The 27,454-nt window shown below is 48.4% G+C and overlaps 1 protein-coding gene across 7 annotated transcripts in view; it reads right to left on the bottom strand.

The window, feature by feature from the left end:
- Window positions 1–27,454, bottom strand: part of LOC144175082 (uncharacterized) — a 793,144-nt gene that overhangs the window by 275,900 nt on the left and 489,790 nt on the right. For all 7 annotated transcript variants that reach the window (XM_077704129.1, XM_077704128.1, XM_077704130.1 and 4 more), the window contains one exon: window positions 19,447–19,552. In XM_077704129.1, the coding sequence (XP_077560255.1) occupies window positions 19,447–19,466 (20 nt within the window). In that variant the 5' untranslated portion in view covers window positions 19,467–19,552. The remainder of the gene's footprint in view (window positions 1–19,446; window positions 19,553–27,454) is intronic.

A 27,454-nucleotide genomic window follows, 5' to 3' on the forward strand; every position in this document is an offset into this window, starting at 1 on the left:
CATGCGGAGACCGAAGCGGTGAAGTAGTTAATGCGCCACGGACGCAATCATTGCGGCTGTGACGACATGAACGTGCAGCCGTGTGACAGGAAAATGAGCAAACGGCTTCGCACGTCACGGCGCGAAGGTTTCGGGCTCGAAAAAGAAAGGCTCCGACGTCGCTGACCGTAGCCTCATTTTCATTAGCGCTGACGCTTCCCTGCCGAAGTAATGGTAAGAAAGTGGCTTCCGGGCAACGCGGGGCAGACAACTATTTGGATGTGTATTCATTTCTCGCCGCTGCTGGTCGCCTGGATCTCGGCGATGAATGCAAATGCGCAATCGAAGCGGGGGACATCCGCAACTTCGGAACCACTCACTAGACCGGCAGCATGTATCTCGTCGCGTTGGTATGCATACCCGCGTTGTGACGCTCGGTATTGCTATGAACTTCTCGCGAAGGGCGAAATTCCCCTTTCCGCCGGCAAGCAACGTTTGACGTAGTTGCTGGCGAGCGCGCTCGGCGCGGAGCCGTACGTTTTACTGTGGCCTTGGTCACCACCAAGCGGGAAGAGGGGGAGTGATAGACATAGAGTGATGCACTTCCACATACGCTGTGGCACTCGCGCATAGAACATTTTTTCTTTGTAAATTAAGGCCCAGCGCCGCCATGATTCACCGGTCAATTCCCTGTTACGCGCGATATCGTTGACGTAATCCGATCACACGACGTAAAGAAAAAAGTAATTTCAATTGTTAACCATTTTCGGGATTGAGGCAAATAACTATAAACTGACGAAAGAAAAAAATGGGAGACGCTCATGGTGCCGCAAAAGTGGGACGTAAGTATATTTTTCACTATTGTCACACCCCTGCTATCTTTCGCATTCCTCACGATTTCTCCTCTAGCAATTGACTGAACCGTGCATGCATGTTATGATTATGATCTGTTTAGTCGGTAAGTCCTGCCTTTTAAATCCGTATTGGGTCTCTTCCAACGAATTAGCACATGTCACCCATTTTATCAGAACCTGTGGCGATATGCCGTTATTGAGGCTACACAAATGGACAAATTGTGGGGCAATCCCCCTGAATTCGAAAAGCACACCATTTTTTCCTGGTATTTCATGGAACACGCTCCAAAAAGAGGACGGGGCACGCGAGCAACAATACGAACCCGCAAGCACTCGTTCGTCGTTGTAAAGTCGTCTACTAACCGAGCTGATAGACGACTTTATTGCAATCCCCGGAATCAACAAGTAGCCACCCCACCAGCGGCAACAAGAATTACCATTGTTGCCGTGACAATGGGGGGCGTAATATACGGGCATGTCCAGGCATCTCGGTGCACCTATACTGGCATGGGTGCGTCGGTGTGTCCATAAATCCGAGACGACGTCCACGGCGAACCTAAAACATCCGCATGTAACGAGTATACGGTCTGTGTCGGTCGGCATGGGCGCGGAGGCCGGAAGCACGGGGCGGCCTTATATCCAAACAATGGCGGCCGGGAGTTCTAGGCTAATCGATACCGCAGGGGCCAGTCCTGTGGAAATGGGTCCCGCCGCGCGAAGGCGAGTAGTTATCGGCGTAGTGGCCGAGCAGAGAGCAGCCCTGCTCTCGCCCTGTCGAGGGAGGCACCCGGAATCCGGTCGGAAGCGCGTAATAGAGTCCACGGAGGGCACTACGGAGCTGTGCGGCCGGAAGCCGACACTTGGACGCCCAGGTCCCAGCTCTAGCTCTGTAGACGTAACGGCATGCCTGTTGTGGTTGCATTATTACAGTGCCCCATTGAGCGAAAAAGCCGGCGTCCGAAACAGAAAAACGGCTCCTTGAGAAGCATATCATAACACGAGGCGTTCCATAGCACTGGACGTTCCGTAGCGCGGGCTTAAACGCGGCAACAGTGAGGGGTAGCCGCCCACGCAAGCACACCAAACACGAAGGGAGCGGAAGAACGCAGCGAAACGAGCGAACAGAAAAACAGCGAAAAACACCATCGTCGTTAATACACGGCGGCAGGAAGAAGCAGCGGCGCAACGCGTAGGAGACAGATCGAAGCCACTCGAAAGCGTCAACGCGGATACCGAAGCAAAGCGTCTTCCGCGGGAAGGTCACGAAGCCCTTCCACAAAGCGAGGCGGCAGCAAACCATTGCAGGGGTTAAACTTGACATGCATGCTTTCGCATTCGCAACCCATAAAAAGCGCTCAGGTGTCTTCGGACTTTTTCCTAGCATTGCTGCTCGTGACATTTTTGTTCAGCTAACTGTTCTTTTGATTGCGCGGTTCCCCGTGCATAGTAAAACGTGACATGCAATTCCAAACATCTACAGCAGTCAAGATACAGAACGTACGCTATGGTGTAAAGGCGTGACTGAAACTGAAGTGTTAGAAAGTCAGTGTATTCTTTAGGAATAAAAAAAAGCTGCAACAGCTGAACTAACCGTAAATGTAGCGTTCTGTTGTAACAGTAAAGGGACGGGGGCTTGATACGAGACACACATGCACATCAAGTGGTGCATTATACCCGTCAACGCCTATTTGTCGCGGAGGCTCGGTGGTTGAGGTGTTCTACCGTAGTGGACGAGGTCGCAGCTTCGATTCCTGGAACCGTGACTGCTGCTCCGCATGAAGGAAGAAACGAACATGATTTCGACGCCCGTTAAGCGTAACCTTTTGGTCCAGACGGTATCTGGCTCCCCGTACACGGACGTCTTCGGCGCGTGCGTGAAAGCCTCAATTCGATTGGGGCCTGTATGAACTTGTCGTCTACGTAGTTTCAATTAAGTGTGCAGAGATACTTTAGTGTAGCGCAATTGTATACTTTATTCCCGTGCTCAGCCAATGTAAGGCACTCCCAAATAATGAAATGAATCCCGAGAATTCCAACAAGGAAATCAGAACATGTTACTTCGCGAATACACAACCGTTTAAATCCGTATCCAGCACCTCGAATACGCGGCAATGTGTCACTTACGAAAAGTTGCTGGGATTTCCGGTTTCGAACAAATGGAGACCGCAAAACATTAAAGAAATGCGACAGTGCGCACATGTACTCAGCCTAAAGGAAATATTCTGTGGTAAGCTAGCTCACGGTAAAAAAAAAAAAAACACATTAACAACTTTACGCACGGCGCTGAGGTCGTGCCCACGATAAGGAGCGAAGATTGACCCGTCCTGGATTGACTAATGACTAAAAAAATGACAAATAAAGAAAATGGCGGGGAGAGGGGAGGTTGAGGTGTGGCATATAACAACGGCTCCAACAGCTCGTTATTACGCCAGGATACTTCTCCAGGGTGCCTCCACGAGGAATAACGGCACAGGGGACCAGCGAAGAGACCGCTTGAGACCCGGCCGCCTGTATACGTAAAACCTGCGCACACGCACACAAAAGCTGCAGCACGGGGGACACACGCGCGCCCTTCCGGGGTCGCCAATTAATGGGCCCCGGGGCATCTTTTGCGAGAGCCGGTCCTATGTTCCCCCCCATCCTCGTACCTTAGCTTGCCTCCTCCCACCGTTGCTGGCTCTACACGTGTACGTCGTCTGGCACGCACGCTTAACTCCGAAACAGCGAATGCCATCATCGACTGGTCGCCGGCAAATGAAGAAGCGAGCTGTTATAGCTCTCGGAAGCAAACACACAAAGACGAGAATTAGGCACTCGCAACATTGCCGGCCACTGTAGTGGCAGCAGAATCGATCGAGGTCGTCCAGACGGCGGACTCCCGTTAGCTCCAAAGGGGGCTAAAAACGCGTTCGTTTGAAGTGACACCGCTGCGTGGATACTAAATATCAGCGCGCACATTGGTGAGAAGAACTAGACAGTCGAGTGGCGCGGAAATGAGGAACGCGATAAAGGGCGGAGGGTGTACACTGAAATTATCTTTTTTTTATTTTTTTGAGGAACAGGCGCGCTATCTGGAGCGCGCAGGCTCCAGATAGCAGAGGAAAAAAAAAAACGAAATTACAAGCAGATGGACGGCACGAACGAGGAGACAAGATGCACTTGCAAGGGATGCAGTTGGAGGAATGCTTAATTAAGTGAGTTCTCAGGTCGCGAACACCCGCACAAACGCAATCGTCGTTGATCACATACGTACGTGAGGGACAACGTATACACTTGACCTCAAAGCGTATGTTGGCCCTCTAGGCCCTTCCAGGTCGCGGTAGCCATGAAGCCAGGGTATATGACGTACAAGGCAACAAACGAAGCGGCGGAAATTGGTCAGGATACGAAGTCGATGAATATACGAGACAAAACCCTCCATTCGATTGATCAATGGGTATGGTCGTTGCAACGGTTGTGTTGATGCCTCGAGGTGCGTTTGCGTATAGGGCAAGGGCTTTTACTTAAGCTTTACACAGAGACAAACGAAGGGCGTAAGTGCTCTTCTCTTTTATCTAAATTTATTTCCTGTTCAGTAAAGATTTGGAAGCAACCACGAAAGATAAGGAAGTCGGCGAATTCTGGTCTCCACATCGAAAACGCGGAAAGCAGATGTGGTACGATAGACCATCTTTTTGTTCCCAGTGTTCCATCCCACATATTGGCCACTTTGGCACATTGCAGACTGACTACTGCATCTTGTTGGTATCTTAGTGCGCGCAAAAAAAGAAAAAGAATGATTGGCGGCGGAACATAAAAACGTTTTTTTTTTACTTCTGAAAAACATCGCGAAGCTATATAAACCTGCCTAAGAAAACTAGCTTTCCGGTGGTGGTGGTGGTGGTGGTAAAAACATTTATTCAACAGATTTGCGCTTGAAAGCGGGAGAAGCCCTCAGTCCAGGGCCCCTGCGGCGGCTGCGGTCCTGCGTGCCCGGTCCACCAACTGTCGCTGGTCCTCAGGGTCCGAACTGCACAGCGCGGCCTCCCACTGTTCGAGGGTGGGGGTGCGAATAATGGGGGCTGCTGGTGTGTTCTGGCAAGCCCACGTGGTGTGGTATAGTGTTGCATGTTCGCTGCAGTGTGGGCATGTTGGTGGATATATTGTGAGGTGTATGATGTGCAGGAAGCTAAGGTGGGGGTATGTGTTGGTCTGTAGTTGCCGCCAGGCTACAGCCTCTTCTCGGGTAAGCTTCTGGTGCGGTGGTGGGTAGGCACATCTGGCAAGGCGGTGGTGTTGCAGAAGTGCACGGAACTGCTGCTGGACAGGCTCTGGGTCACGGAGCGACTGGTGCGGTGCCTGGAGGGTGCATGCTCGGGCTGTAGCGTGTGCTCGCTCGTTTCCGTCGAGCCCTGCGTGACCTGGTGTCCATATCAGTATGGTAGGGTTCAGGGTACCCTTGTGCTTTTTTAGTAATCGGAGGGCGGATGTTGAGATGCGACCGTTGCCGTAGTTCCTGCATGCCTGTTGGCAGTCCGTAATTACGTGAAGTGGTTTATTCGAAGTTGCAGACGTCATTGCCAGTGCGATGGCCGTTTCTTCGGCTTCAACGATGTTTTTGGTTTGTACGGTCGCAGTGCAAACGACATCGCCTGAGCCGTCGATGACGCTTACTGCTGCGGCTGGATGGGTTGAATAGTGGGCCGCGTCCGTGAATCGCACATGGGGGTGGGCAGAGTACTTCCTTAGTAGGAATTGTACTCGCGCTTGTCTGCGCTGTACGTGATGCTCAGGGTGCATGTTTCGCGGGAGCGGAGCAACCCTGATCAGCGTACGGATGTCCTGTGGCACAGTTTCCGGTCGAGGGTGGCTGGCGTCCGCTATCTGGTAGCCTAGTTGCCTCATCACCGTGCGACCAGTCGACGTTTGCCTTAGCCGCTCTAGTTGGCTGACAAGGTGGGCATCAATTATCTCCCGCACCTTGTTGTGCACCCCGAGCGCTTCCAGCTTACTAGTGGCGGTGTGAGGAGGGAGGCCAAGCGCTTGCTTGTACGCCTTCCGCAGTAGTATGTCAAGTTGGTCCATTTCCCTCGGTTTCAGCGGGAGGTAAGGCGTAGAGTACACCACGCGGCTGACAACCAGTGCTTGCACCAACTTGATGACATCGTCCTCCTTCATACCCTGGTGCCGGTTTGTTACTCGACTCACCATACGCATGATTTGCGAGGTAGTGTGGTTGAGGCGCTGGATGGTTAGCGTTCCTCCTCCGTCTTGCTGGATGTAAAGTCCCAGTATGCGGATGGTTGGGACTACGGGGATGTCGCTACCTTGGAGCTTTATTTGTATTGTGGTTTGTTCCAGTGGCTTGCCACGTGGCTTGCGCCTCAGAATGATGAGCTCGGACTTCTCCGGGGAGCACTGAAGGCCGCGCACACTGGCGTACTGTTGGACTGCGTCAGCAGCTTTCTGGAGCGCATCCTGCATGTCGCCTTCTGACCCACCAGTAGTCCAAATCGTGATGTCATCTGCATACAGTGCATGTTTAATCCCCGGGATGGTGTTAAGTTGTTGTGGCAGCTTCATCATAGCTATGTTAAATAATGTTGGAGAAAGCACCGCTCCTTGAGGCGTTCCTTTGTTGGGCATGGTTTGAAGGTCCGTTCGTAGTGGTCCGATGCCCACAGTCGCCGTGCGATCGGTGAGGAATGCCTGGATATACTGGAACATTCGTTTTCCACAGTTCGTGTCACTTAGGTTTTCGAGGATGGCGTCGTGGCTCACATTGTCGAATGCTCCTTTCAAATCAAGAGCGAGGATAGCCCTGCTGGAGTGAGGAGAAATGTGCGCCAAGACGTCTTCCTTTAGTTGAAGGAGGATGTCATGGGTTGATAGGTGAGGCCGGAATCCGAACATTGTGTGCGGGTAAATGTCTTGGGCTTCTATGTATGGTTGAAGGCGGGCGAGGATCACACGCTCAAAAAGCTTCCCTACGCACGACGTTAGTGATATGGGGCGCAATGTGTCCAACTTTGTAGGTTTGCCTGGCTTCGGAATAAGCACCATTTCAGCGTGTTTCCATTCAGCCGGTATTGTGCCCCGTTCCCAGTGCTCATTGAAGTACCCCGTTAAGGCTTGGATGCTTCTGTCGTCGAGGTTCCTAAGTAGCTTGTTAGTGACGTTGTCTTTGCCCGGAGTGGTGTTGCGGGTCAGGGCTTGAAGTGCCTGCCAGACCTCCTGTGTCGTTATTGGCTCGTCCAGCTCCGGGTTGGGATGGCCAGCATACGTGCGAGGAGTCACGGAAGGTAAAGTTGTGCCAATGTACTGGTCTTTAAGCGTATCCAGTACCTCGTCGTCGCTGCCAGGATGAGAGTGTAGCAAGCGCTGGATTGCTTTCTGACTCTCCAGCTTACTCTGGGTGGGGTCTAGCAAGTGGCGAAGGAGCTTCCATGTCTTTGCCGTGCCCAGCGTTCCCTGTAAGCCGTCGCAGAGCTGACGCCAGTTTTGTCGCGTGAGCTCGGCTGCGTACTCCGCTGCTTGCCGATTTATCTCTGCTATCCTGCATTTTAGCTTTCTGTTATGTTTCTGCTTCTTCCATCTTCGTTGGAGGCCTTTGCGTGCTTCCCAGAGATGGAGGAGGTGGGAATCCACTGCAGGCGCTTCTGTGGTGAGGGTGATCACTTTCGAGTGCTTATTGACATCGTGGTGCAGGTCCACGATCCATTGCTCAAGTGAGTTTATGTCGGTTGTGTCGCTTTGGACTCTGTGCTTGCGAAAGGTGGTCCAGTCAGTTATTTTCGTCGACTTGAGTTTCCGACGTAAAGGAGCGGTCGAAATGATAGTCTGGACAATATAGTGATCACTGCCCAGCGACTCTTCCAGATTTTGCCACTCTACGTGTGGAACGTTTTTTATCAGTGTAAGGTCTGGGCTGGTATCTCTTGTAATGCTGTTCCCGATACGAGTTGGATACGTTGGGTCAGTGAGGACTGTCAGACGGTGTTGCTGGATGGTAGTGTGGAGCTTGTTGCCCTTTGGCGTGACGTACTTGTAGCCCCACACCGGATGCGCTGCATTAAAGTCTCCTACTATTACCAGGCCGTTTCTGCCCGCCGCGCTCTCTGCTTTCATTATTAAGTATTCGAAGGTATCGCGGCGATGGTTAGGCGGGCTGTAGATGTTGAGCACATATACACTCGGTTGGCCCCTGGTACGAGGTGCTACTTCTATGAGTACATGTTCAATGCTGCAGCCATCAATTTGATGTTGTACGACAGTGATGGTTCGTGACGTAAGGGTGGCTACCCTAGGCGGAAGGTTCCCAGAGAGGTGTGTGACGTAGCCTGCCTGGTGTGGTGTACATTCTGTCTCCTGTAGTGCTATGATATCGGGTTTTGTGGGAGCGTTGCTTATGTACTGCATGAGCGCGCCTTGTTTCTTCGAGTAGCCCCGGCAATTCCACTGCCAAAGCGTGAGGGGTTCCAGCTGCCTTTTTGGGGCCCTAGCCATCCTGCTGCGAAAGAGAGGTGGCGGGGTTTGGGGTTGGTCGTGCGTATGGCTTTTCACGCTTCTCGTTGCGCACTGGGGTAGACGTCGGCGTCGTAATATGCATGTTCTGCATCCTTTCCACCGTCACGCTTAACTTAGTAAGGGTTTCCTGGATGGCCAGCATGTTCTGCTGTATGAGGGCTTGATTTTCGCGAAGTAAATTTATCTGAACTTGCGTATCGGTGTTGGATGACGGGGTTTCGATTGGCTGCTCAGGAATTAGCCCTCTGCCTTGTTCTTTAGCATGGAGCGCTTTTCTCAGTTCCTGATTTGCATTCCTGAGCTCCGCGTTTTCAGCTCTAAGGGCTTTGACCTCAGCTAGTACTTGTTGGAGTAGAAGTGCGGTGTCGGGAGAAGTGTGTGTTGTGTCCGGAGTTGCGTGGGTGTGATTTCGACCAGTGGGAGGCTGCGCTACACGCGCCGCCCAGTTCACCTTGGTGACATCTGCGCCCCCTGCCTGCGGGTCGCCGGGATTCCTGGTCCACGTTGATAGTCCGGAACTGGATCTGGGCCGGTTGCCGGAGCTGGATCCAGGGCCAGATCTGGAGGCAGACCTGGAGCCTGGTCGGGAATGGCTCGGAGATCGGGAACGGTGCCGGGACCGGGAGCGGCGCCCCGATTTCGAACAGGCCTTGCTCTTGGATCGGGAACGGCGCCTAGATTTGGAGCGGGTCTTGCTCTTGGATCGGGAAGGGCGCCTGGATTTGGAGCGGGTCTTGCTCTTGGATTGGAAGTGACGCTTCGACGTGGAGCGAACCTGACTCTGGGACGGGGAACGGCGCCTCGATTTGGAACGGGCTCGGGAGGCAGACCTGGAGGACCAGCGTTGCTGCTCTTCCCCTAAAGATGAACGCTTTGACGACCGGCTGCGTCGCAAAATTCCAGCAGGCAGTTCCTCGCTCCCGTCGTGGGTCGCGCCCTGGCGACGTGTGTGCTTTCGTAGTCGCGCTGGGCATGTCTTGTCCGCCGTAGGGTGGTCGCCTTGGCAAAGCGCGCAGGTGGGCTTGCAGTCATGATTTTCCCTTGGGCTTGCTTGTCCGCACTGTGCGCAGCGGTTGGTTTCGGGATTTGGGCAGACATCTGCTCGGTGCCCTACCCGCAGGCATATTGTACAGACCGGCCGCGTCGACTGGTACGGGAGGCAGCGTGTTTCAGCGCCGTAGTAGTAGACGTAGTGCGGCACACGTGTCCCCTCGAAGGTGATGACAGCCGTCTGTGTTTGACCGAGCATGCGCGCATACAGGATGCTGTGGTTCGGGGCTCGGAGGTGGGCTTGGAGTTCCGAGGGCTGGGTGCCAGGCTCGATACCGTGAATCACGCCCTTCACCGAGTTGTCCGGTGCTGCTACGTAAGCGAACACGGCGTGGTCCTTGCCGGCGAGCTTGATGTGCGTGAGTTTCCGAAGTATATCGGCCGTCTCGGCGTGCGGTGTGCTGATAACCGCAACGTTCTGGGTGAGGTTGGTACGCACGAGGAGGCGGTTTTCGGCACAGCTCGGGTGGTTGTTGCAGGCGAGTGCAATCCCTTGAGCTACGTGATGGGGTTTCCACTGACTGAGGTTCAGTCCCTCGCGTGGTCGCAGAACCACTTTGTAATCCTGCCGCGGAAGCGGGGGTGGTCGTCTTCGCTTTGAATGCAGTCTAGGGTTGAGAGAAGCTGGGCTTGCAACGCCATCGTGGCCTTCCGGCACTAGTACACGCTTCGATTTGCGGTAGTGCACCGAAAACCAGCCACCATCTTGCTGTGGGGTATCTTGCGGGTTGTCGATTTCTTCACAGTCCATTGCCGAGATAAAAACTGCCAACTAAAGCCAGCGCACAGGTCTCGACCGTGCCTGCGCTTTTCCAGCACGAGAGTGATCAGGGCTAAGGCGTTGCGCTGCTGAGCACGAGGTCGCGGGTTCGATTCCCGGCCGCGGCGGCCGCTTTTCTGATGGAGGCGAGAAGCAAAAACGCCCGTGTGTACGAGATTTCGGCGCACGATAAAGATCCCCAGGTGGTCAAAATTAATCCGGAGCCCTCCACTACGGCGCGCCTCATCGCCTGCGTTGCGTCGGCGCGTTAAACCCCACAATCAATCAATCAACGAGAGTGATCAGTGCACGCGCAAGTGGCTGCTGGGTTCACTCGTAGCGTGGCAGTCCTCGCTTCAGAATTTCTAACGGTCATAAAATACCGCGAGGTCCACTCACCGACCTGTGTGTGGTCTTGTTCGATGCCGCTCGTCGAGAGGAATCGGTTGGTGCAAACTAATCCATTGGATGGCGCGTTTGTCGAAAGATTGAGAGAGTTGAAACGGGAGCCGATGTACCGAACGGCAGCACAGCTCGTCGTCGTCGTCGTCTCCGTAAGTAACAATACTATCTCTGGGAGTAAAAACGAAAAAACACTCCGGGGTGGCGTCGTGGGACAGCCAATAGCTTTCCGGAACTTGTGCTGTAATGGAGGAGAGGGCCTGTTTAGGAGGTGCTCAGTTTATTTTCAAGTTGCTTTGCAAGCAGTAGCGAGGAGAGGAGGGCGAGAGAGATGAGTTGAGACCTTATACGGTAAGACTGCAGGGGACTCACGTCCTCCATTTCTGGTAATTTGCGTTCATTTTCGCCCAAACAGGATCGCCACCTGGGGAGCAGTACAGGCAAGCTGCTTGCGTACAGTCAAGTCAGCGCTGTAAACGAGGCAGGCGGCGGACGACCGCAGACTCAGCCCAGGACAGCGTAAAGAAGCCAATTGAGTTAAACCGCTGGCCAGAGGCGACGGGAGCACGTCACTTTAGTTTCTTTTCGCCCGCTTTTATTTTCCTCCTTACTCCTCTGTCTCTTATAACACATTTTTTGTTCATTTATCGCAAAAAAGGGGCCGCTTCGAAGCACCGCATGCGGGAAAAGCGGCAGGGCGGCATGGCATGACAAGTGACAGGCTCCGTGACAACTTAGTGCGGGACCGACACATTCAATTTTCGGCCGCCTCTTCGTCCTCGCCGTATCTGCTCTACTCCTGGCGCCCTCTTGTTGAGCGTGTGCGCATTTTATCCTTGTTTCCGAGGTGGTGTGGAAGGTTTGGGGAAAGATGCTACGAGCGCCCATCGGGACTTTACTGGAGGAAGTGGCGAGTGGTTAGGAAGATGACACTAAACTGCCCCCTCCTCAAAAGTGTCTCCTCGCAACGTTATCTACAGAATTTAGTTGGCGTTGCTCTTCGGCAGACGGCGTAAGGGAAATGTAGAAAAAATTCTACGTGGAAGCCAATACAAGAAAAAGCGCAGGTAATTTGGCAAGAAAGATACTCTAACTTCGGAAAATTCAGTTAGACCGAATTCTTCGCATTGAGCATTAACAAATAGAAAAAGTGAAAAAAGTGGAAATTCGGAAATCAGGCAAGTGTTCACAAAGATGCCATTAAAAAAATATTTAGAGCCAACGACCCGGTTAAGTTAAAGCACAAGTATTGCGTGCACCACTTCCAATTCTGCGTGAATACGAAAATAAAGCAGCCTGTTTGAAATTTACTTCCACCGAGTGGCAAAACTCAATGCTGCAGATGAGTTGGCGATTTTGACCAAAGCACTTTTCTTTTTTGGTTACAGCGTAAAGCTTTCCCTGTTTACGGGAACATCAGAATGATACGCAAAACATCTTGTCGCAAAACACGTTGCCGGCGGTGAAATATGGCAGAAAAAAAAAAAAGAAAAGCCTGGAAGAAAAGAAACGTGTGGACAATTAATTGCTTGCGAGGCTGGACAAGTCTTTAACCTTCAAAAAGAGGAGTCCCATGGTTTGCACATTAAATACCACTGAAATACTGGTTCGAGGCAGACAAAAATACCGTATTTTCGCGATTATAAGCACCCTCCCCTACTTTCGCAAAAAAAAAAAAAAAAAAAAAAATTGGCCGTGTATTTACTCCTTTCGTTGCAAATGCCGTCAAAAGACGATAGTCTTTATCGGCTTTTGCGAAGTAAATGCCCCCCTTCACTTTACCGCTCACCTCTCATGTTGTTCCTCTTGCGTCGCGCTCCTCCCAAGGTAAAGACGCCAAATGATTGCTTAAATCATTTTAAATTTCCCGCGTTCCACTGCTCCAAACCGGGTATCTCGATGCGAACGCTGCCGTACGCCGGAGACGCGCGTTAATCGAGGCGCCCTACTTCCCTACTCCACGTGCGTTGCAAGCAGAACGTGAAACCTATCTAGTGGAAGCTTGCGTAACTGTTGCCGGTTGATTTCTTAAAATGGCGCCAGAAGCTGTAGTGGCGCGGGCGACAGCAGGCGACGGCGGAGTGAATTCTTTTTTTGCAGTTGATGAAGTATTTAATTTCGCAAAAGTCCACCATGTTTGATTTTTTTTATAAAGGAACACTGCAAATATCACTTCTGTATTGATTTGTTGTCTCATATTTGCGTAATGTCTTGTTTTTCTTCCGCAATGTTGACAAGTATGAACATTACACCGGACATAGACGGGTAGATTTAGCTGTGACTATATAAGACTATTGCGCAGGCATCGTTTTGCTTTGGCCGGGTGGCTGAATCGAGTCACAGACAGACAGACGGACAGACAGACGGACAGACAGACAGACATACAGGCAGGCCAAAATTTCTGGGTTTAAGTAGCCCAAGAAAGACTATCGTCTTTAAAAATAAAATCTAAGCACCCCCTTTCCTGGCAACAAGCGCACGCTGGTCAGGCCGCCAAGCGCTTGCTCGCTCTGTACCTTTTTTTTTCTATATTTGCCGCACAAAAAAATTATTCTTCGCCCCCGTCTTGTCTAGATGCGGCAGCGAAAGAAAAAGTAATAAAGGGAGTGGGTAGCTTGGTTTTTTTAACACCTGCCCTAAGACATCCCCCCCCCCACAAACAAACAAACAAACAAACAAACAAACAAACAAACAAACAAACAAACAAACAAACAAACAAACAAACAAACAAACAAACAAACAAACAAACAAACAAAGGCACACGCACGCACGCACGCACGCACGCACGCACGCACACGCGCGCGCGCACACACAGACTTTGGGTATCGCAATCGTGAAAAAAGGGGGTGCTGAGAATTCAGTAAATACGGCAATAACAGGCCCATTTCGAACAATTACTGTTGTCATTAACTTGCCAAAAGTACACTTTACTTTGTAGAGGTTCGCGTTCGGTCAGAGTAACGCGACCATTCCGTGGTCACAGAAATTATAGACTGAAGACGTCCCGAGCTGTTCTGGGTTGTGACCTTAATCGCAATGCTGCCACTTTATTTATAGACGGAAATACGCGAATTTAACCCGAAGTAGTTAGATTCAAACTGAACCCGTCTTGCCATTTTTGTGGGCGCGCTTCGGTCGTGGAAATAAATCTTCAACGCAGTTCTACGCATTAAAAGAAAAATCCACGAGCTGTCGGCACAGGAAGTCGAAACCAGGTGAGACTTGATGATGATGATTTAGGGTTTTATGGCCAAAGGCCGACGAGGGCAAAGAGCGCCATGACAATGGTGGGATGCTGAGGCGATATTAAAATGGAATCTGTAAAAAATCCACTACATCAAAATTAAACTATGGAAGTTGGTGTATAGAGCCATAATTAAAAGTAAGAAATATTGGTATGCAAGATGTTAAAAACCCCCCAATACCGCCATTGTTTTGTGACGGAACATGAGGCCAAGTGAGATCATGGGGAGTATGTTATGTACTTTAAGAAGTCAACATCGGCAAGGTAATTAAAGACTCTTCTGTAGGAAAACATGGGACTATCTGCTAAAAATAATGAAGGGTGCAAGGGTATGCAATGAGTGTATACTTCTTGAAAGTGACGTTTTCTCTCTATGTTGCACATCTCGCATTCAATAAGCATGTGAAGAACTGAGAGCTGCCCCCCACACCGATGACAGTGTGGCTTGTTTGCGTCCGTTAAATGGTATGAGTGTGTGATGTGTGTGTGGCCAATTCTCAATCTGTATAAGGCGACCTCCACAAATCTGTCATGTTTTTCAGCAGGGGGCTTTTCTATTTTGGGTTTAACGACATGTAGTTTATTTTCTGCTTCTCTGTCCCATTGTTGCTGCCAATGGTCCCGCAGCTTCCTTTTTACAAAAGGTTTCAGATCTTGATATGGGACCTTGTTTATGTCTATGCCGCTTCGAAGGGCGACAGCTGCAGCACTACGGTCAGCAGCTTCATTTCCAGGAATACCGCAGTGGCCGGGAACCCAGCAGACTGTGACAATGAGTTTCAGGCCATAAGCAGACTGGAGAGCTCTTAAAACACAATTAAAAGTAGGGTTTCTACTGACCTTTCCAGATGAGAGATTTGAGACGACACTGAGATAGTCTATGTATATAACTGACTTCTTAACTTTGTTTCGAAGAATGTGGTTCAAAGCCAGTAGAATACCGTGCGCCTCTGCAGTGAATATACTTGTGTTCCTGTTCATTGTTTTGGATATATTCAGTAGGGGGCCATTTGCAGCACAGGATACGGTTGTGGTAGTTTTCGAAGCATCTGTGTAAAATTCAGCTGCCTTGTATTTGTCACGGAGGAACAGAAAATGCTGAGTGATGACAAAGTTTGGTACATTTTTCTTTTGAATTTCTCTAAAGGACATGCCACAGTTAATTGGAAAAGTGTCCCACGGAGCGACCAAATCATAAACTGAGGTACAGTAGACATCACTGAGAGGAGCTTGGAACTCGCTGACGAGGTGTGAAACTGCCAGCGGGAAAGGTGGAGCTATGGATGGTCGGTTTTCAAAGAGATGTTCAGTTGTGTTATTTTTCATTATGGTATTCAGAGGGTGTTCCTTCAAAGAAGTCATCTTTGCGGCATACATCAGAGCAGTGTAGGCGCGCTGGTACCCTAGAGACCACTGGTTTGATTCGACATAAAGGGATGGAGTAGGACTTGTTCGATATGCCCCTGTGGCCAAGCGAAGCCCCAAGTTGTATACTGGGTCCAACCTTTTGAGTGCTGTTTTGGTTGCAGACTGGTATACAATGCAGGCGTAGTCTATTCTTGACCTAACAACACTATTAAGAAGTGCTAGCAGACATTTTGTACCCGCCGCGGTGGCTCAGTGGCTAAGGCGTTGCGCTGCTGAGCACAAGGTCGCGGGTTCGATTCCCGGTCGCGGCGGCCGCTTTTCTGATGGAGGCCAAAAGCAAAAACGCCCGTGTGTACGAGATTTCGGCGCACGATAAAGATCCCCAGGTGGTCAAAATTAATCCGGAGCCCTCCACTACGGCGCGCCTCATCGCCTGCGTTGCGTCGGCGCGTTAAACCCCACAATCAATCAATCAATCAATCAATCAATCAATCAATCAATCAATCAATCAATCAATCAATCAATCAATCAATCAATCAATCAATCAATCAATCAATCAATCAGACATTTTGTATCCGTACCCCAGGACTGATGAGATAGTACCTTTAAAATGTTCATTGTTTTCAGGCATTTTACTTTTAGTAATTTAATGTGTGGTATGAATGTGAGCTTGTGGTCGAGCAAAATACCTAGAAACCTGTGTTCCTTTTTCACTGTTATGGGCTGACCTCCTAACGTGATACAAGGAAGAGGTTGTACACCGCGTATCCTAGAAAAGACAACAACATCACTTTTATCAGCGTTAAACTTAAAACCATTTCTTTCAGCCCATGTAACCAGCCTGTTGACACTTAATTGGATTTGACGTTCACATATCGACAGATACAAGATTTAAAGCTAACTTGGATATCGTCAACGTAGGCAGAGTATGAAACAGTCCGAGGCAGCACAGTTTTAAGAGAACTCATTTTAACAATGAACAGTGCACAGCTCAGCACTCCTCCCTGGGGTACGCCATTTTCTTGAACAAATGTTCTAGACAGGGCAGTCCCCACACGGACAACCAGGTGAAACTTATTAGTTACCTAGTTAACAAAGCAGTAATTGTGACTAGCATTCCATGATTTTACCACATAATATTTGTCTAGTACACGCCAGAGTGAACGGCGTTAGCACGAACTTCTAATAAAAATAAAGGGCATCTTACAATTGTCAAATGGTGCAAAAACAAACAAGCAAGAGTGAAGGCGCGGTTCAACATACAAAAATTAAAGCTGTAAAGTATAATAAAAATGACGCAGGTGTGAAGATTCCTAAAGACGATCAGAAAATCGTTTGATCGTAGAACTCTTTCCCTTTGTTTAACTATATTCCACATTTAGGCCATAGTACCATCACCTTTTTGATAAAGCGGATCATCATCATCACTGTAAGACTAGCTGGGGAGCGAATACCACACAAATATAATTTTGAGAAATTATCAGCTCTGCGTTACGCTAGAATTCTCGGGTTATTCGTATAGCCTTTCATGGGGAAAGAGAAAGAAGTACGTCCCAAAGCACACCCTTTTAATATGATGCGAACAGATACTGCACACAATAAGGGTTCAATTCAGACGTCCAAGAAATCTCTTCCCAGCAAATATGCCGAAATAGCACGGTCAAACTGCGATTTATAACGCAATGCTCGATGGTTTCTGGGACTCCAAAAAGACGACAGTTCATTCAGGACATGAACATGCTCCATCTACGGAGCTAGGCCTTAACGAAAAAAAAAATTGCATGCAATCAAAGATACGCTCCCTTTATCGGTAACCCTTGAGCACTATAAGATACATTGCGCGTGAGGAACGTTTGGCTGATGGGATACAAAAATGTATACCCAGTTCTTTTATACTCAAAAGTCCCGCCCTTTTATCTCCCCACCAGTCCCAACTGCGTATTTCCGAGCACTGAGCACGCCAGCGCATGAGCGGACGTATTTATTCACGTCGGAGACTCATCAGATACTCAATGATGCACAGAGATATCTTGCACGTAAGGTTATGAACTGTGACTGAGCACATGGTTACGCCAGTACAGTTTTCCATAATGCAACGAGTGCGTCGCTGTAGCCATGCACATACAAGCAGAAGGTTCTAGCTCATCGGTTATTTTTTATAATATGACGGGTGAGCAATAAGAAATAAAAGTTGCTGTAAGCGTCTGTCGTCAGGTTTGACACGAACACTCGCTTTAACTGGAAGAAACAAAGCGACACTTGAAGGCTGCATTTTGGTTGACATTCACGCCTCTAGGAAACCGTACAGTCCTTCATGTCCAAATCAACGGCTGAGCGGATTCCTGGAGGCGTGAATGTGTACCTCGCACCAGCTGCGCCCTATGGATGCAAACATGAATTCGTTGTGCCATGTGTTTTGGAGCGTGAACGGCAGTTGACGAAGGACTGTGCCATTTCCCTGAGAAATACGAGAGCACAGATGGCGGTGTGCCTAAGACAGGCAGCTGCTGTCGCTTTAGGCGAAGCTTATATGGCTAGGGTTCCATGTACTTTTCCTGTCTGTGAACAAAAGGTCACGTGTCTTTGAAGTGCGAGGTATTTGATGCGAAGCGTTGGAAAACAAACGCACCAGTGTGTGTGTGCTATTAGCACGTTGTCCCCATCAAACTCTTACTGGCCCCAAGCCTATACGTTTCGTCACTTGGATATGCGCTTTCAGTAGATTAGTTAATTATAGGCATCGTTTCAAAGATGAAAAAATAATTTTTATCTCGAGCTTATACGTCTCCTCGTGAACTTGGATATCCATTTCGCGTAGACTAGTTATCAATACGCACCCTTTCAAGATTAGTTGAGCCTCAGGTAGATAATGAAGATAAGTTTGCCGCTTTTCGACCCGCGTCGGCCATGTCTACGCTCACACCACCCTCTCTTTGTCGGCGTTCCAAGCGATTGCGTGTGTATAGGTGGTATTCATTGAAAAGTTTAGCTGTCCATTTCTTCGCTTGGCAACACTGGAAACGGCCACAGACATGGCCGATGCGCCACGGATATGGCGCGGCTTGTGCCACTGCTCCCACACGCCGAAGAAAAAAACAAAAACAAAAACCCCGGTTTGCGACGTCTGCTCCGTTTCAACCTGATTCTGAACGGTTACGTCAACAGAGATGTTATTAACTGCCCTCACATTGGACTCTAGGCGTTACTTTGCGTTCGTTGGGGTAGAGTTTGGAACGTCCAACACGGATAATGTGCTTAGCACGGACAAGTACCACCATCCCGCGAAGCCCGACGTAACCAGCAACGGCTCCCTCACATGGTTGCCTGCATGCTTGCCTCGTCAGTGAATACAAGCTATAGTTTCTTCCGGCTACCGGTGCCGTCGCCAAGACAAATTGTCGTTCTACATTTTCAATTTCACTTCTCTTCTGTCGCCGTAATGGGAACGCCGCGTATATTCCCGAGTATAAAGCTTCACTTGTCATCGACCTTCACAGAGTGGAATGGAATGAATTTTTTTTCAGGGACGTTTAGCGCCGCGTTTCCTTCTAACTAAACGCACTACAAGCCCGAGTTTCAAGTTGAACAGATCGTGGTGCGCCGAACGTACCGTCATTCATTACACCACTTGCCGTGCAACACTTCATTTGAACACGTTCAAAGAGAACGGAGTCATTAAAAACCGCTTTATTGTAGGATGCCGCTTGGCGGTTTAAAAACTTTCGAGCAGCAATCCGGGCTCTAAGCCTGGATAACCTCTCGGCCTTTCCGTTCGATTTTCTCCTTTCTCTTTCTCGTCACAGTTGGTTTCGTCGCCTGAGGACGCGAGTTATTACATCCCATACTTTATCTGTGTTTCTAAATCATAGTTTTTTTCACAGCTAGACACCGATGCTTGAGGCCACAGATGAAAACACTCCAGGTACAGTTCATCTGAATATTGTTCCGGAAGAAAATATAAAGAAAAAAAAAAGGAGACTAATTTCGCAAATGGTCCAGGTGCCGCGAGCAATTAACCGTATCAAAGGCCCCCAAGGCTGAGACAAAAGCGTGTATTGCAATGTCTTTCCGATCCGCAATCGTCACTTCGGAGAGTGTGAGTGTTAATAATTATAACGCTTACAGCGACAACTCGACGAAGGCGCGATAAAGCGCCTCCAACGCGTCTGTTTTCGCCCGCTCGCGGTCTATATCGATCGACGATTCGTCGCGGGCGGCAGTTCATAACGCAGAGACCATTTTAAGCCGCAAGGCCGGCGCTAATGACAAGGTGCTACATTTACCTTTGCAGACACAGGTGCATTCAGCGGGACAAAAACAAAAGCCTGGTCGTTGCCGCGGTATCTCTCTATTCCTTCACTGTCATCGCCGTTTCCGCAACCTCGACACCTGCGCCAAAAAAAGAGGAGGGAAAAAGAAAAAAAAAAAGGAAAGGAAAGTTAGACAAACACGACTGGCAAGAAAGCGATCCAGCAAGCAAACACAAAGAACATCACATCGGAATCTCGCACCTTTCGCCTATACCTGCAGCGTATACGCAGTGGCCGCTCGGGCGTTTTTAACGAGCGTTCCAGCGCGTATCTATAGCTGCCCAATCTTCTGGGCGACCCATTATTAGCGACCACGCAACAGCGAGGATAGTGTCCGGCCCGGCATCTAGAATTCCCCCGCTCCCTCCCCCTCTCCCTCCTCTCTGGTAGTTTACAAAGAGTTGGCTTCGCGCACAGCCAGAAACAGTGCGTGCGTTTTCTCGCCGTGTGTCCCTCGTGTATGGTACAGTGCTGCTCCCGCGGCGGCCATTTGGTGGACGCGGCGAGCCAAGCGCAATTATGCTAAGCGCTTTCGAGCAAGGTTCCTTGGTTCGACGAGGCTCCTCTCTGCGAGGGCCGCCCGAAATAATGGGACGAAAAGGACGCCGATCGAAGCAGCAGCAGGGACAGTGGAGGTTTATATCTCTGGCGCCCATACGCACGTATTAGCGGCGGCTATTATGAGTGCGCTTGGTCGAACCATTGTGTCCGACAAAGCGGCCTCGAACTGGCCTTTTTTTTTTCTTTTTCCATCTGCAAGTTTGGGTGGACGTGTGCAGTCAAAGCGTGAGTATACGCGTGACGAAAAATCTAAGCAGAACAGCTGCACGATGTTTGCCACGGCGTTAATTAGGACGAATTTAACACAGCATAAGAATTAATGCAGTCAAATCTGTTCGGGTAAAACGGAAAGCGCCTGATACAAGTTAATACATGCAAACTTTGAAGATGAAGTTTTAACCGCAAAAAAGCCATAGATTTAAAGGTAGGGCACAGCTACAGTGCGCTTGAGTAGAGCCCTGTGCTTGGGTCTCCTAATAATGGATATATATTTTTTAAAGATTTCAGGTTCTTTCATAAATGACGTACCACATAACAGCGAGGATTGTGTCTGGCATCTAGAACCCCCGAGCTCCCTCTCTCTTCTTCTCTCGTACTGGACCGACCCGCAGCCGAAGGCTAGTGCCATCATAACAGCTATACAATTCAGTTGCGGGGTGCGGAACGAACATGTATCTCCTCAATAACAAAATGATCAAGATTGGGGATAACCCACTAATAAATGGTTCACAATCACAGTTCGCAATTTTATAGTTGACATCCGGTATCGGCCTATAAGGTTGGTTTTGTACTCCAACTGAAGCTGTGATTATGTAACTGGCAGGGGAAGTCGGCGTCAAAAGAAAACCGAGACGCAAAAACCAACAAACACGGGCGCTATACGTCAAACTGTTCCATTCAGGGAGAAATAAATAATATTTATACAGAGCTCAGTAAAGAACGTTTTTCACCACCACCCACCACTATACACAGTCTGTCTGTCTGTAGTCTACGTACCCCGATTAAAATACAGTTGGTTCTTCCATCGCCGTTTTCCACAGGCGCTTTTGTGATGAGTATACTATTCACCGACTTGCCCACTTGAACATATTAATCAGCGGATGAAAAAAGTGTTTACCTAGGCTTACGGGGCAGGAAGGAGGGGGGAGAGAGCACTTTGCCTACAGTAACTGCAAAATACGGCATAAACTACTATATATAAAAGTGCTTTCAATATCTGAAAAACGAAGGTTCGGTTGTCTCACAGTGCACGTGGTGCACTGTGAGACAACCGAATTGGGGCGTGAGGTCGTACTTTAGTCTAGGTGCAGATCGAACATTGGTAGTACATTTCCTGTTTTGTCTTTTGTGTGCGTGTTCCCGGGCGAAGGGGCCATTTGAAGGTGCAGTTTGCATTAACTGTTTCAGTTGACACAATACTGGAACATTAAATTTGTATTTTGCTTCAGGTAATCTTATTAGAAACTCCTCATATCCCCACAGTACCATGCTGGCCTTGTTAAACGTATACCGAATTTTAAGTAAATAAACCAACAATTACTTCAAACTGCGTGTGCGTATAAAATTTTATAGCAGATGACGAATAATTTCAAATAAACTAGGCGTGAGATCGTGCTTTAATTAAGGTACAGATAGAAAAACTTCAGTGACAGATTTTATATATACGCCACAAATAAACGGTCAGTCCGTTGTAAAACCGATCGAGAGTAGAGGTGCTCGAGCCCAATTTACCCCGACCTTCACAATCAAGTGTTTTGAATGTGCCCCACCACTTGCGGTTCTCAAATTCTTTCTGGGGCATTAGTGCGTTTTTAAGCGTGAAATAAACATGGATAGGCCTGAATAAAAATGTTCGAATTCATAGGGGTGAGCTAGACTAAATGAACAAGTAAGAGAAGTACATGGCTATAGATATACCTATGCGCTTGTTCTTCAACTCTGAGTCCCTCGTACAATTGAGGCGATAGATGCCAGCTTCAGAAGGAATAACGTGAGGACGAGACCGTTTTGCAAGATATTTCTTCGAATTTACTCGGAATGGCCGATGCAAGCGTCATTACCGGATGACTGCAAGATTTCTCATTGTTTCACCCAACGAAAGTTGCAAAAAAAGGTGATGCAAATAGCATTTTTACTTTGGTGATTACAATTCCACGAAATTTTTTAAGCTTGTTTAAACAAGCAAATATTGAACCGCATAGCTCAAAAACAGTGCTTTAACGAAATAACAGCATTGCACAGGGACCACTCTTGCAAGAAATAACCAATAATTTCCACTTATCCATAATTTGGCATTTCACATTCTTGAAGGGCGAGGTGTAGAATGTATCATTATACATTTTAGAGATTCCTCCAAAACCAACTCACACTCCCTCCGTACAGCTGAATGTAATCTTTGGATGTTAAGCCTGGACTGGAATATGTAAAGGGATGCGAACTACCTGTATCAGCGCTGTCCTTGGAGGAAAATACTATTCGACTTATGTTGATGTAAAATACGGCGTGCCCCAAGGCCATGTCCTTGGGCATCTTTTATTCTTTAATTTCACTCGCAATATTTATTCGCGCATTTATTCACATCTCACAGTACGTTGCGACGGCGAAGGCTGCAATACGGAGATGGTGCCACTTATTTAAAACACGATTTTCATCACGTCACGCATCTGATCTGCTTGCGGTGATGTGTAGAAAATGAAGTCGACTAAACAAGGGGGTCTTCAGGATGCTTCGGAAAAGCATAAACAAGTTCAGGCACGATGCAGCATAACAAATGCCATCGCGAACACTGAACCGGCTTAAAATACGTAAGTGTGATTCCTCTAGCTCACTGCGCCCAAATAGACAAACGTAAACCAATTAGTTGCCGAACCTACATAACGCCAAGTTACAATTAGTGCAACCTCAATGTTCAGCCAGATCTCTAGATGATGTCTTTTTTACCCTAAGTTAGACTTATTTTACAATGCGCGTGTTCATTTTAAAACCTCATGCAGGCGGACACAGCAGAAGATGAATTGGAAGAAAAGAAAACCAGAAAGCATCTCTATACAGATTCTCCTGGTACGACATAATCCGACAAATAGCTGCACCTCAGTAAATACTTAACGTGATTTTGTAGCCACTTGCATTGCGTGGAATGAAATAACGATTGAACCCACCTTTTCGCGATTGAACAATAACACAAGAGAAAAGGACGTATATGCTGCGTCAGCTATTTTAAAGGACCGAATAATATCTGCCAGGCAAGTGGTCGCACACTTATTAAGTGATCAAATACATTAAAGACCCGAGTACCCCGTCAGGACAGCGTGGAAACACAAGAGAGGTAATTTCGGAATGCATAAAAATGTGAGTAACTGTTACAGACCGAGTTTTAAAACTATTTCTATATAATAAGTAACTTCATAGCATCGCCTGACGCTGAACCCTAGTGTTTCTCCTTGAGAACATGCTGGAGCCAAAAAACTTGCAAACTACCTCGAAACGAAACAAAACAAAACAAAACAAAAACAACTATCACAATTATTGACAATAGGCGGGGACACATTACTTTCGAAGAGACAGCTTTCAAAGCTGTTTGCTTGGTAGAACTCATCCTCCTCTTTTATTTTGTGCCAATCAGACGGTTAAGTTACCCTTACAGCCTATGCGAGGAAGGTTTCGGAACTTCGTGAGCTTTTTGTCTGATGGTCCCGTAGCAGCCAGAGAGCTTTTGTCCTAGTCAGGAGCAAATAGGAAAGCCGACGTGCGGTCAGCTTTTCTACGGTCAGCTTGTGGCCGGTAAGTATGAAATGCGGTGGAACGGTATACGTGCCTTGAAAGGATCAAATAAATTACTGTACAAGTTCTGCGCACGAGTGTTCTTCCATCGAATCTTAATGGACACTTAGTATTATATCTTTGGACAAACACAAACGCGGAGGAAACGCGTGATTTCGTAAACGTGCCAGCTGAAAGCTTTTATGGTATTTCCTAACAAGTGAAGTATGCTGTCTTACAAGCCGTAAGTTCGGTTTTGCAGGAAAAAATATCGAGAAAATGCCGAGCGCTCGTGAGCGCATGCACCGTGGCGACCGCCGAGCGTCTCCGGCACGGGCAGTGGCTTTATCAAAAAAAAAAAAAAAATACACTGGCTAAAACGTCGGGGAGCGCGAAATGCCCAGCGCTCGTCACTTATTGGCTTTAGCAAAAAGAAAAAAAATCTAGGGCCATCTCCACTAACGTGAAACTTGGGGAGGGACGCAGCATAGAGTGTATTCTTGGAGCCTTGGCGTTTTTATCCACAGAGATGAAACCGTTGGGGGGCAGAGGCATACAGCTTTGCTGTAAAAGTCTCATGTCTTTGAAGCATAAAGCGTTCTAGCGCGAGGCGTAAACTAGTTGCCAGGTGTTTTAGTACCGTGACTACATGAGACGACGACTACGAGGATGACGACAGGTGACGCCAACGCCCCTGCACCTAAGAAAAATCTGCAGCGACGTCGTTAAGCGCTACCGCTCATGTAAAAAAAAAAAAAAACCCTCCAGCGCTAATGCTAAAGATGCAAAGATACCCTGCTTGGGAGGAACACCACGGCCGCCGCATTACCTAGAAGCCATTATGCATAATTGGATACATGAGGTCCCGCCACCGCGCTGCCTCGAGTCGATGACGAAGAGCTGGTGGAAACCTACAATGCTGAGGATGACTTCGCATCCACCACTCACCGCGAAGAAGACGATGACTTCTTCGATGCATATGACAATTACTAGCACTGCAACTATGCAAATAAACAATGATACTGAATCTGAACTATGTGTCCGGCAACTGTCACCCACAACGGCTTCGCCATTCAAGTCTTGCGCGAGTGCAAATTCCCCCGAATTTTCAATTTTCTTTTCCGTTTGCGCAAACGTCACTGCCGTGCGGCAAGACTCCTAGAATGCCAAATTTGCCTGTACAGTCAGAAAGAGAAAGTGAAACATAATGGAGGCAGGACAACATCTGACGCATATCCCTTTGTGATGCGGTTTTAGCCCAGGACGCATTAAGCACTGCCTGCCCGTAAAAACACTTCATAAGCAAGTGGCATTACAGGAGCTTGAAATGGGGCTAGTTGGGTTTTGACTCGGAACACTGCCGGCGCTAGGCCGGAGAAGGACGAAGATTAACACACACAAGAGAAGCGCACACTACCAACTGATTTATTAATCACAACAAACACAACTTATAAGGAAAAAATTCAGATGACGTGACAGGAAGGGTTAATCAATCCCGATGAAAATATATACAATATTTGTCATTCGCGTGCGTTTGCATACGAACTGTCGAGTAGTTCCGTCTGTGTTGTCGATAATGCAATCGATGGCGAACTGATAGCCTTTTTCTTTTCGAATTGCATAGGCTTTTTTCCCATACCTCGCGGGTGATCATGTCTGTAGATTTAAAGAGAACCGTAGTGCGTTCAAATTGCGCAGAGCATCCATGTCTGGCGCAGTGGGCAGCCAAGTGCCCTGGTGCTGAAACTTGCTTGCAAAAATTTAAAAAAGAGAAAGACAGCAAAAAACCAAAGAAGCGGCCGATCGTTCTGCAGTACATCCACAAAGTTTCCCACAAGTTAAGGAAGGTTGCAACGAGGCATGATGTCCCGGTTGTTTCTTCTGCTCCGAAAAAAAACTAAAAATGATGTGCAAGATGACTAACTACACCAGAGATGCTAAACGAACCGGATGTGGCGTTAAGCACACGAGCAAGTTTGTCGCATGCTGCTCCGGGGTTGTCTATAGGATACCTATGTCGTGCGGGAAGGCTTACATAGGCCAATTTGTACGCTGCGTTAACGAACGACTCAGAGAACAAAAATTTGTGCAAGCAAGTTTCAGCACCAGGGCACTCGGCTGCCCACTGCGCCAGACATGGGTGCTCTGCGCAATTTGAACGCACTACGGTTCTGTTTAAATCTACCGACATGATCACCCGCGAGATATGGGAAGTCTATGCAATTCGAAAAGAAAAAGACTGTATCAGTTCCCCATCGATTGCCTTGTCGACAACAGAGACGGAACTCAGTTCGTAGGTAAACGCATGCGAATGACAAATATTGTATATATTTTCATTAAGATTGATTAACCCTTCCTGTCACATCATCTGAATGTTTTCCTTATAAGTTGTGTTTGTTGTGGTTAATAAATCAGTTGGTAGTGTGCGCTTTTCTTGTGTGTGTAATTCTTCGTTCTTGTCCCGCCTAGCGCCGGCAATGTTCCCAGGCATTACAAGCACATCAATGGCTTCGTTTTGTAAAGGCATCAGGTGTTATTCCGTTAAAAAAGCTAATAGCCAGGGAAATCACAAAAGCTCTAAGCCGGAGATTCTGCTGGACAAGGACGGCATACAGATTGACAAGGACGGCATACAGATTGAAACACTTTGATTGGGCTTCCATGCAACGCAATTGTCTGGGGTGAACACTCCCACAAACGACACGTGTATACCCGGTTGCTACGTGAAAGCTGATGAGCAGAACAGCGAAATAAAAGAGACCGCCGGCATTCTCCGCGTATGACGACACAGAATGGAGGTGGAGAGAGAAAAAGAGAAAGGGAGAAAAAAATAAAAGACGTTCAGCGCACGCACGAGGAAAACGACGGCGTTAATTTTCTCGAAAGCTGTATTGTCCGATCGTCGAAGAGAGAATGTTTGCAGATTAAGGTGCAAGGAAAATGCGCTTCCAAAGACTCGGGGAAAAACGGTGGCATTTTTGTTCCGCGAAAGCTTGGCGTGATTAGTTTATCAGCATGAAATTGTTTTTTTTTATTACAACTGCAACCGTAAATGTAGAGCTGGACGGAAGTAAGTTTGAACGATTGCCAGACATAATACCAATTATAGAATAAAAGGAGAGACCAATAGCCGCGACGTCCCGATGATGCGATGGTGTTCTATTTACAAGATGGCGGTGAGAAGAAGACGAAGCAACTCGAGCGTGAGCTGCTCCCACGAGATGACAAGCAGCACTGATGATGATGACCTCATCGGTGTAGCGATGATGATAATCCATAAAGTTTTAACATCTTCCCCGGTCACAAAGAACCCGGAATCCGTCCGCGTCCGCGAGATGCTACGATAGGTTCGGTCCGGTCAGATCCGATAGGGCACTCAGAGGGTGAAACTGTCACAGCGGACGTCTTTTGAAGACACGCCCAGAATGTCGGCGGAGGTGACGCAGCCAGGATGAAATACGAAGCCCGTCTTCGACGTTCTTGTACTCTGACGCAAGTTCCTGAGCTTTCATCACTGCGATCTCCGAATCGTGTCTTGGAGGCTTCCGCTTCTTTCTCAGTCTCTGTAGTGTCGCAGTTCGACTGGTGCCAGATGTCTTTTTTTCCTTCGGATGATGTCTGCCGTCTACTGTTGTCTCTAGAATGCGTCGTGTTCGCGTAG

The sequence above is a fragment of the Haemaphysalis longicornis genome, unplaced genomic scaffold (assembly GCF_048455015.1).
Source record: "Haemaphysalis longicornis isolate Haplotype H1 unplaced genomic scaffold, Haemaphysalis longicornis Haplotype H1 scaffold_3, whole genome shotgun sequence".
Taxonomy (NCBI): Eukaryota; Metazoa; Arthropoda; class Arachnida; order Ixodida; family Ixodidae; genus Haemaphysalis; species Haemaphysalis longicornis.